The following is an 11,956-nucleotide window of genomic DNA, read 5'->3' as shown; positions in this document are numbered from 1 at the left end:
TCTGGCCTTGGCTCCGAAACACACGTGGTAAAAGCATAGAGCCAGGGAGGGCGGAGGCCTGGACACGCAGACGGCAGTGCCAGAGGTGAGCGGAGGTGTACAGACATGCGTGGCTGCAAAACACTGCTTGGCTAAGAAAATCTTGTCGGCCTCCCTAGCTAACGCACGATAATCCCTGAGGGTAGAACCCGCCAAGGTTGCACGAATGTCACTGGGTAACTGTTGAAGGAAAATCTCCCTGAACAGAAAACACGGCGGGTGGTCGCCCAGTAGGGATAGCATGTGATCCATCAGCTCCGAAGGTTTGGAATTGCCCAAACCAGACAGCGAAAGAAGCCTGCGGGCACGCTCCGACTCCGACAGCTCGAAAATTTGTAGGAGTAGCGACTTAAGGGCTTCATCCTCTGGAGGGTCTTGAAGAAAAGTCACCACTCTGGAGGCGGTGCCGTTGTTCAGGGCTGTGATGACATAATAATACCTCGTGTCGTCCTCCATGATTTTCCGGATGGCAAACTGAGCCTTGGCTTGAGCAAACCAAAAGGCGGCATGCTGCTCCCAAAACTCCGGTAATTTAAGCGCTACTGCGTTCGCCGACATGACGCGAATACTTCGGAATCGTCCGAATAGATGTCGGGGTCACCACTGAAGCGGGTTCGGGAACCGAGGCAGAAAGTGCTTAATCCAGAAAATCCCGAGGAGGGAAACTTTATTTTCCATGCAACTCAAACAATAGCACTGTTTTCTCTCCCTCCCCTGGCGCACGCAGGTGCCGCTCCCCCAGTGTCACTTAAAGGGCTAAAACTCCCTGAGTGGCCAAGTGCCTGTCTGTTAGGGATTCGCTGTGAGGAGTAGTAGTCGCTACAATACAACAATAAAAACACAACTGGGCTCCAATCACAATATCACTTTCAGCAAATGTTCCGTAATACAAACATTACAGTTAACAATCACAGGATGAAAATATAGTTTCTAACTTAAGAGCTTAGATTTCAAGCTCCTGACATGCTGTGAGCAATTGGTGGTAAGTTCCATGAAGATGTGCTGAACAGCTTCAAAAGTGTACTCTAGGTACCATGCTAAACCAGCAGGTGGCAGTACCACTGGCAACACATGGAACAAGCTTGTACGTTTCATATGAGGTTACGAAGTACTTAGCGCTACGAACGTTTCGGGAAACCCACCCCAGGTGTTTAAATAGCAATAGAAATAAATTTCCAAGCAGACAGGATGGAATCGCAGGATATTGTCAGCGAATTGCCAACAACATTTTCAAGAATTTTCTGTCTAAATTATTGTTGTTGTCATGGTGACCAGTGTCTGCCAGAGGAGGATGGGTTCCCCCCCTGAGTCTTGGTTCCTCTCAAGGTTTCTTCCTCATGCAAAAAAACTAGGGAGTTTTTCCTTGCCACTGTCGCCTTTGGCTTGCTCACTGGGGGCTAGGACTCGGCACTTGTAAAGCTGCTTTGTGACAACAACTGTTGTAAAAAGCGCTATATAAATAAAATTTGATTGATTGATTGAAGATGGTCATTCAACAAAAAAATGGATATTGTGAGAAAAGGTCGACCAACACCTCATCTCCAGATTCTAACAAGCCGGGAAAGGGTACGTTCGTCATTTTCAAGCTAGCAACTGGGACCGCTACCCATGGCTAAACTGATGCAATGCAAGAAGTTGTACTGTTGGCACGGTTTGCTCTTTTATGTTTATAATATGTTTAAAATAAGTGTTCAGCTATTAATAATTTGCTGACATTTGTGAACAAATTGTGATGTTTGGACTTCTAACTGACTGGTACTTTGGTGGTTAAATGATGCAGAAGTTGTGTAGGTACATTGCACATAGTACACACGATTATGACAACAGTGGTATGGACGTGTGTTTAATACTACGGTCATGTTTTCATTTGGCTCTGTCTAGTGAAGGCCCATGGCCAAGTATGGTTCGCCACTGATACATACGTGCCAGTCGTACATGTGAGATAGGCTGGTATGGGTAAGGGATTTGCACAACAGGTCCGCTTGCCTTTTACTCACCTTGGCCCTGGGTTTTTTGTGTGTCATTTGATTTACAAATTAAGCCCTGGCCGTAGCTCATTGTAACGCTTCGCCGATAAGGCGAGAGATAAAAAACATAATCTTGATGTCATCAGTCCCCGGGGGAGAATTGATGAAGTATATTTCACAATGCTACAAAAAGCCTTCTGGGGAACCGTCATACTTATCCGGTTTGCTAACTGCATAGGGAGTTGGAAGTGTAGTACTGGTCTCCAGAATAGAAAGGCAGTGTCAAGGCCCACGTCTGTCATCTGTTGTCGTTGCAAGTAGATCTCTTTCATACCTTGGGTGATATCCATCATTTGACAATGGTATTCTCCTTGTTTCTGGGTTAGTACATTCATAGAGTGTCTTAATTTACCAAACAGTTGTTGATGTTGTCCTAGAAGCTGGCCATGTGCGGCGATGGCATTAGCAAGTCCACTGGAATCCTCCTTCTGCTGGGTAGGCGAAGTATTCTGTAAGGCCGGGAGCATGATAGGAAGGCAGACATATGCAGATTAGTGATAAAAGATTTTATTCTGACAACATAGATAAAGATAAATCCTCCTGAATATAAGGGCAGGGGATCCGGAACATAAACAAAGGCTGCTCATGACTCGGGATTGTCCACTCAACACTTGAGATTAGTTCCAAAAAATGGATTAGTCAGAATATGCAATAATAAGAAGGAGGGGGGGGGACCAATGCTTGTACAGGTGAGTGGCAGAAAGCCTTTGCAAAACCAATACTTCACAACCACAGGCTAAGAGCAACAGTCTTAAGTGTCCATATACTAATGAAGAACAGGTGACTAATATTCCAGAGCAGAGCTGTTCCTGCTGGGAATTGAAGTCCCACTGGTCACAGGGCATGATACCACCCCTGCTGACAAGTTAGTTGTCTCCTAGTTACCCTATTTTTTAATTATTTTTACTATTTTACCATATCCTGCACTATTCTGCAATAATAGTTTATTCATTGTCCATTGTTTACATATTGCAAAATTTGTGAGTATTGTTTCCGCTGCAAGTATTTCAACCTGTTCCGTGTTTCCCCGTCGTGTTTGGTTTCTCTGTCTGAGTATGTCTGTTGTTATCTCATGTCCTGATTGCCCTCCAGTTATTCAAGAAGGTTGTTCAAGATGGCGCCGCGAACGGCTGCCTCGGTGATGAGCTCCTCCGTCCTTTGTGTGCTTTTGTTTGTAAATGTTGTTAGTAAGTCAGTGGGCTGGAGCAAGGAAGAGCTGTTGGCCCTCAGGCACAACTCTTCACCTTTTTCAACTCCGGAATTCATCAAGGATCCTTCAACTTTTACAGAAATCCTCACAACGGGCGCGCTGGCTTTGCTCGGACAGGCGAGGAAGCGCTGGAGGGTCCGGCACAGGGGGCGTCGTGCGGGTGCGCTGGTGTGCCTGAGACGCAGAGGATTCCGCACTCCTCTACCATCTCTATTTCTCTCAAATCTGCTCTTGCTTCACAACAAAACTGAAGAACTGCTCCTGCTCAACCAAACCAACAAGGACTTTTCAAACGCTTCTGCCCTCTGCTTTACGAAGACCTGGGTTTCTGACCACACCCCAGACAGTGCGCTGCGCGTTCCCGGCTTCCAGCTGTACAGAGCGGACAGAGACTCGGATATCAGCGGTAAAAGCAGAGGAGGAGGAATCTGTTTTTACATTAACGAATGCTGGTGTAAAGACAACACGGTACTGTTAACGTCATGCTCTCCTAACGTAGAATCAATCTTTATCAAATGCAGACCGTTCTACTCTCCCAGAGAGATCAGCTCCTTCACTTTAGCCAGAGTCTATATAAGTCCGCACGCGCGCGTGAGCGACGCGCAGAAAGATCTGATAAGGAAAGTAGAGAGAGAGAACCCGGACACACTGCTCATTATCATCATGGGGGATTTCAACTAAGCAAACCTCATGAAAGAACTTCCCAAATACAGACAGCACGTCTCCTGCTACGAGGGAGGAGAACATTCTGGATCACTGATACACCACCATCAAAGACGCTTATCGCTCCGTCTTGCGCGTGGCTCTCGGACACTCCGATCACAGCCTCGTTCACCTGATACCCACATACAGACAGAAGCTGAAGACCAACAAGCCTGTCATCACTACAGTGAAGAGGTGGACCAGTGGAGACATAGAAAAGCTACAGAGCTGCTTAGACTTCACAGTCTGGACTGTGTTTGAAGAGGCGACAGACGGACTAGACGAGTACACGGATACAGTGACGTCATACATCGGTTTCTGCGAGGACAGCTGTATTTCTACCACACAACGGAAGAACTATAGCAATGACAAACCCTGGTTTTCTGCTGAACTCAGACAGCTTTGGAGTGAAAAGGAGATGGCGTTCAGGAGTGGAGACAGGACTTTTTAAAGAGGCCAAATACAGATTGGAGAAGGGGATTAAAGCAGCAAGGAGGAGATACTCCGAACGGCTGAAAAGCCACATTGCTGCTAACGACCCATCCTCCGCCTGTACAGCCCTTGAGCAGATCACCAGCTACAAAGCAAAAAAGACCTCCCCCCTCCTGAATGACCATCAACTCTCCAACGACCTGAATAAGATCTACTGCAGATTTGAAACACCTAAGGACAATACCAATCAACACCCCTCCCCCACCACCCCCACCCCGGCCCTCACACCTCTGCCCCCTTTCCCCTTCTCAATCTGCCCATAGGAAGTCCACAGACTCTTCAGCAGGCAGAAAGAGAGGAAAGCCCCAGGACCTGACTCCGTCTCCCCTTCCACGCTCAAATACTGCAGAGACCAACTAGCACCAGTGTTCACAAACATATTCAATAGATCACTGGAACTCTGCTCTGTTCCGTCCTGCTTCAAAACCTCCAACATCATTCCAGTTCCCAAGAACCCCAAAATCACTGGACTAAATGACTACAGACCAATAGCCCTGACCTCTGTAGTCATGAAGGTCTTCGAACGCCTGGTCCTAACCCACCTGAAGGCCATCACTGACCCCCTGCTGGACTCTTTGCAGTTCGCGTACAGAACTAACAGGTCTGTTGATGATGCAATCAACCTGGCGCTGCATATACTACAGCATCTCGACAGTCCTGGAAGATACGCTAGTCCTTTTCTTAGACCTCAATTCAGCAAACTGTCCAAGCTGTCAGTGCCTAACTCCATGTGTAGATGGATTGTGGATTTCCTGACAGACAGGAGACAGCAGGTGCGGCTAGGAAAGCACACATCTGACATCCGGACCATCAGTACAGGAGTACCACAAGGTTGTGTGTTCTCCCCACTTCTTTTCAGTCTCTACACTAATGACTTTGTCTCCAAGGAACCCACTGCGAAAATCCTGAAGTTCGCAGATGATACCACCATGGTGGGCCTCATAACAAATGGAGACGAGTCAGCCTACAGAAAGGAAGTGGAGAGGATGGTCTCCTGGTGCAGCAGCAACCATCCACTGCTCAACTCACAAAAGACAGCAGAGATGACAGTAGACTTCAGACGCAAACCCCCCCCAACATAAAAAAATTCTGTGGTTTCTACTGTGGAGTCCTTCAAGTTCTTGGGCACCATCCTATCGAAGGACCTGAAGTGGGAGGCTAACACAACCTTCAGAGCCAAGAAAGGACAGCAAAGAATGTTCTTCCTGAGACAGCTAAAGAAATTCAACATACCAAAGTCTCTGATGATCCAATTCTACATAGCGATCATCAAGTCCATCCTCACCTCATCCATCACCACCTGGTTTGGCTCCTCCATATCTCAAGAAAAAGCCTAACTCCACTGCATAATCAGGACAGCAGAGAGGATCTTCGGCTGTAACCTGCCAACGCTTCAGGACATCTACACCAACAGGGTGAAGAAGCGGGCCGGCAAAATCATAGCTGATCCCTCTCATCCTGGATATCACCTTTTCAAACTCTACCCTCCGGTAAAAGACTCAGGACCATCAAAACCAGCACTACCCGACACACCAACAGCTTCTTCCCCAGAGCTGTAGCTCTCCTCAACCTTAGGGGTCAGCACTGAGACATATATACATAAACTAAATTCACCTACAGCACTGACCAACAACCTGCACATCAGCATTGCCTGTACAAACATATGCATATTTCTGTAGATAATCGTGTAAATTACTTTTTACTCACCTGTACAGTATACCCATACACACATCACCAGCCTCCGACCACCACGTACAGTATCTGTATCTTTTGTATTTATTGTTTTGTATCTTATTATCCCATCTCACTGTAAATACCTGTTCATAGTCTGTGTTCAGTACATGTCGTTACTTGTCTTAACATATTTGCTCCCACCAAGAAAAATTCCTGTATGTGTAACATACCTGGCGAATAAAGTGATTCTATTCTTCTATTATGACCCGTGCGAGTTATTTCGCCTCTGCTTTTGGAATTCCCTGTAATAAATCTTGCTCTCCACAGCGTTTGTGTCCGCCTCCTTGCTCTGCGCTACGCAGTACGTTACACATAGACACACTAAAAGACTACACGTTTATAATTAAATTTTAGTTTAATACTTTAATACTACTTTATTTTATCGTATATTTCTCCCGTATCCTTCCTTTAAACCTTTGTGTACTAGCCTATGTCTATCTGCTACTGGATGTCAAAAACAAAATCAATAATCAATAAATAAAGTATTTATCCTATCCTTGATTTAGTATACTTCTAATGTATACAACTGTGCTGTACTGCCTTATGCTTCCTTGCAAATGCCATTTGTTCCTGATTGCTGAGAAGCAGTCCGGGTTTTATAGCTAAAGATAATGCATGCCTGGATTAATGTTACAAGTTTAGAACATAAATGCAGAAAATGCAGGCTGTTCCATATGCTATATCAACAGTTCATCTTTCTACATTGTTTCTTTTTATCTGTGTGTTGAGATCTTTTGTCTGAGTTCCTTCCCTGTCATTTGTATTTATGGTCATTGTAAAAACACTAAACAGTGATTTTAATAAACGTTATCTATGTATGACTTGCATTCAGCGTCTTCTTCGAAACCTCATTACAATAAAATGTATCTTAGATACCTGAATCATCTGAAGCAAGTAAATTTTCAAATTGGTTCACATCTCTTACATTTCAGATTAATATTGCAATAAAATTGGTTTAATTGGTCTGAGAACAGCACATCTTGTTGTTGATAATATTGTTGTTTTAATATCCTGGACAATCATTTTGACAGCATCATTTAGAGCATGTTGAATGAAGGCAAAACATTTTCTTATACAGGCAATATCATTTTTCATTATATGTTGATGTATGCAATATTTTAAGCCAGTAACAGCATTATTTTTTTAATAATCCTGAATTACAAAACCTTTTATTCATGTGAATGTCACCTTTTGTTTTTTTTTTAAGACCACAATAAATGCATTTCGAATGTCTTTTGTTTTCATTCCATATATAATTGGATTGGCAAATGGAGGGAATGTGAGAGCTAATATGCCACACAGTTTTTGTGCATTTGAAGATATATTTTGGAAACGATATGAAAGTATTGCTGTGGTACCAAATATTTCAAACAGAACAAATATAATTATCTGTGCTGAACAAGTATTTACAGCCTTAATTTTAGCATCAGATTGAGAGTGGGTAAGGCAGGTTTTGAGGATTTGTAAATATGAGAATAACTGAACACCCACACTAACAGCCTGTGTAAATCCTGTCAAAACTAAGCCATATATATTGTTTACTGTAATATCACCTGCACATGAAAGTTGCACTAAAGTCATATTTGAACAATACACATTAACAATAAATGTCTTGCACTTTGGTAGTCTGGCCTGAAGGGCAAACATCACTACTACTAAGACAAAGCCAAGACCCCACGCCAAAGCTATTATACCTCCAACTGTGAAGGGTGTCATTATAGCGTGATATCTGAGTGGCTTGCATATAGCTATATAGCGGTCAAACGCCATTGCTGCCAGGATATAATTTACACAATTTGCATATAAATGCACAATAAAACCCTGTAAGACACATGTTGGGTAATAGACAACATTTGATTGAGTTAAAATATCTGTTAACAGTCTTGGAAGGATCGTGGTGATTGCTAATATATCTGCTAGAGGGAGGCTGAACATAATGTAGTACATTGGCTTATGAAGACTCCGTTGTGTCACAATGAGTGTTAGAATTATTCCATTACATAACACTGAAAACAAGTAGATCAGAGCTCCAGTCAGGAAGACAGGATATACAACATCTGGAGAGACATCAAATTTGGCAATCTGAAGGACCCAGCTGAAGGTGTCATTTGAAAATTGGAACTCCATTAAAATCTCTGAAAGAAACAGAAATGTAGCAGAAAAGTTAAAATACTTTGATCATTGTATTTACCTAGCAAACAAGTTTCTAATCATATGTTGGAGCAAAAAAAATATTTGCTGAAAGTTGAAAAAATACAATTCATTCATTGCATGGACTACACATTTTGGACAAGTTTTTAGTTTGAATGCTCTAGGGCTCAAAACATTGCTGCCTCAAATAATAAACATCCTAAAACAGCCAGTAATGACAACATATAACAAATTTGACCATTTACCATTTGAAACAATAATCCTTTTTCATATATAAAGACATTGTCATGGATTAATGCCTCTGTTATATCTTACCTGTGACTTTACTTTCCAGCTTTTGATTCAGGCAACTTCATTTGACAGTTTGTCATCAATAGTAGAGCACAGTAGCACATTTATATATCATTTAGTCCTCCAGAGACCACGGCAATGACTCACACATCCCTTCTTTGTGTTTTTCATCACTCAGCATTACCAGAAGTTGGCTGATGGTCGAGCAAAAGCATGAGGTAGAGTCACTGTACATAATTGACTGAAGGGGAAACCTTACATAACCTGTGAAAAAAATACAGAGGCAGACCATGTATGCTATCATGGAGAAACATGACTGGGGTTTGTGGACAATTTGCAAGTTAAAAGTTTTGATAGGTCTTCTGAATCTCTGAGGTGTTGTCATGTCAAATTTACGTACAGTATTGTACAAAACCTTTAGGAACATTAAAAATATGCTGCAAAATAATCATGCTTTCAATAATTTTCAATGTATTTTTGTTATTAACAAAATGCAAAGTGAATGAACAAAAGAGAAACTTAAATCAATATTTGATGCTGATCCTTTTTTGAAGGCAAAGGGTGATACTATTTTGAAAATACTGATTTGTGACCTGATCAGAGCATAAGGAGCAAAACAGCCTGTTTGTTTCTCTACATCCTCTACACATATACAGTGAGTTACATCGGTGGGCTGCTCCACAACTCTCCAATGGCAAAACAGCATTTGGTAAAAAAAGATGGGTTCAGTGAAACTTTTCAGTGAAACTCCTATTTACAAATACTCAAAAGTTGTGAAATGTCTTCTGATTCCCTGATGTCCTTTCAGTTTGCAAAGTCAAATTATTTTGAACAAAATATGCATTTATTTGAATATATAACAAAGTGGTACATGAATGTGTGCAGACGCTCAGCTCTGATTTTTGGTTTAAAAAGACCACTTGTGTCTTCAGGTTCCTGAATGTGCAACCGAACAAAAATAAAATAAATAATAAAACAAATTTCTAATTTGTTCACACCACTTTGTTGTTGTCATTGTGGGGAGGTCAGGTCGCCACCAGAGGGCGTATGCCTCAGCTCATACCCCTTCACAGCACACACCCACGAGCACCAATCCATTCCCTCGGTCCAGGCGAATGCAGAGCGGACCACCCATCAAAGCGAATGCAGAGCGCCCATCGCCCCTCCCGAGATGTATGAAGGGGATCCTGAGAAGTGCAAGGGATTTTTTCTTAGCAGGGCTGAGGCCCAACCTACGGTCTGAACTGTCTTGTCGCCCCAAAGAGCTGACCTTTAATCAGGTTGTGCATCTTGCCATAACCTTTGACAGGCTACTCCAGGAAAAGAGAAGAAGGGCTTCGCCTTCCATCACCCCGCAGGCTCCCATGCCAGAGCCACCCAGTGAGACCCCACCAGCAGAACCCATGGAGATGGGTGAGACAGCTCTCCCCAGGAAGAACACCAACTCCAGGAGGGGGCACGCTTGGGTGAGAAACTCCTTGATGGGTAACTTGCTAACCTGGGAAGTTACAGTGTCTCACGGGGATGTGTCTTTGGATCTATCCACTATCACAAGAGGAGGAGAAGGTAATGGGACAATACATAAAAGAGGTACTCACGCAGGGTTATATCACTCCCTCCACCTTGCCTGCCTCAGCCAGCATATTCTTCGTTAAGAAGAAGGACAGGGGCTTGAGACCATGTGTAGATTACCGAGGGCTCAGTTCCCTCTTGGTGAATTTTTCCTACCCGCTGCCTCTGGTGCCTTCGGCAGTAGAGAAGCTGCGGTCAGCGAGAATATTCACCAAACTTGATCTACACTGCACCGCATTTGCAAAGGGGATGAGTGGAAAATGGCATTTAGTCCTGCGGCCGGGCACTATGAGTACCGCGTTCTGCCTTATGGCTTGGCATTGGTGCCATCGTTCTTTCAGGCGTTTATCAACAAGGTCCTGAGGGAATATCTGAATAGGTGTGTTGTCGCTTATATAGACGACATTTTGATCTATTCACAGACCCCGGACCAATATGTGCAAGATGTACGGGCAGTCCTGGGCATGCTCTGTGCAATAACCTGTATTGCAAGCTGGAGAAGTGTGAGTTCCACCTTCGGGAGGTTACCTTCCTGGGTTACACCATCAGGCCAAGCTCCATGCATATGCAAACAGGTAAGGTTGAGGCGGTCGTGGGATGGACTCTGCCTCACACACGAAGCAAGCTCCAGAGGTTTCTGGGATTCACAAATTTTTATAAGCCGTTCATTCGCGCTTATAGCCTGATTTCGAGGCCTCTTACAGACCTGTTACGTGGGGGAAAATAAAAGGTTACACTGGAAAGCAGAGGCGATGAAGGCATTTATGGACATAAAGAAGACTTTTGTTGAAGCACCCGTGCTACACCAACCTGACCCCAACAAGCCCTTTATAGTCAAAGTAGATGCTTCAAATGTTGATGTAGGCACTGTATTGTTGCAATGTCCTAAAAAGAACAGCTCGTTAAGACTGATAGCCTTTTATTCTAAGAAGCTAATGGCAGCAGAGCGCAACTACAGTGCGGGAGACCATGAGCTGTTGCCAATGCGCAAGGCTTTCGGTGGGTGGCGTCACTGGCTCGAGGGAGCGAAACATCTGTTTACGGTTATAACCGACCACAAGAACCTCGAATTCATCAAAACCACCAAACGCATGAATGCTCGCCAAGCACAATGGTCACTGTTCTTCTCCAGTTTTCAGTTCCAGGTGGCGTACCAGCCAGGAGAGAAAAACCTGCGCACAGACGCACTATCCCGGTCTTTCCCTGGCAGCACGGAATCCACCCGTGATGAGCTGGTGTTGCCTCCTGAGTGCTTCTTAGAAGCGGTTGAATAGGAGATTGACAGAGCAATTGCTGCAGTGAATCCTCATCCGAGCTGTCCCCCGAACTGCAGGTACATGCCCCCCGCACAGCGCAGCACAGGGAAGCCGGGTCACCACCAGAGGGCGCATGCCTCAGCTCACGCCCCTTCACAGCACTCGCCCTGAGCACGAAACCACTCCCTCAGTCCTTATTATGTTCTGCACCCTTTATAATCCCGCAAATCATTCTGTCCAGTGCTGCACATTGCCCCTGTTGGATGCACAGTGCTGGACCTGTTTCCCTCTGCGTGTACTCGTGAGACCCAGGACTCGTAGCTATATTGCTGCTCTGCAGAGATTTCAGTTTTCTAGTTGCTACTTTTATTTTGGAGAATAAAGACTGTTCAATGCAACCCTTGCCTTTGGCCGCCTCTGTTCCTGCATCACACATGTCAAATTAACATTTTTGTTTTTGCACATAAAACAATAAAATTGGT

The 11,956-nt window shown here is 44.1% G+C and overlaps 1 protein-coding gene across 1 annotated transcript; it reads right to left on the bottom strand.

Annotated features, from left to right (window-relative positions):
• Positions 1-7,377: 7,377 nt before the first annotated feature.
• On the bottom strand, positions 7,378-8,331 carry LOC143478235 (olfactory receptor 52B2-like). The gene has a single exon (XM_076977202.1). The coding sequence runs from the start codon at positions 8,329-8,331 to the stop codon at positions 7,378-7,380; it is 954 nt and encodes a 317-aa protein (XP_076833317.1).
• Between the last annotated feature and the right edge of the window lie 3,625 nt (positions 8,332-11,956).

Source organism: Brachyhypopomus gauderio, chromosome 16, assembly GCF_052324685.1.
Source record: "Brachyhypopomus gauderio isolate BG-103 chromosome 16, BGAUD_0.2, whole genome shotgun sequence".
In the NCBI taxonomy this organism is placed as follows: Eukaryota; Metazoa; Chordata; class Actinopteri; order Gymnotiformes; family Hypopomidae; genus Brachyhypopomus; species Brachyhypopomus gauderio.
The sequence above is the reverse complement of the archived record's forward strand: the minus strand, read 5'-3'. Positions and strand labels throughout refer to the sequence as shown.

Bases quoted from the DNA above. Each gene is read 5' to 3' on its own strand.
- LOC143478235 (XM_076977202.1), bottom strand. From the start codon at position 8,331: ATGGAGTTCCAATTTTCAAATGACACCTTCAGCTGGGTCCTTCAGATT.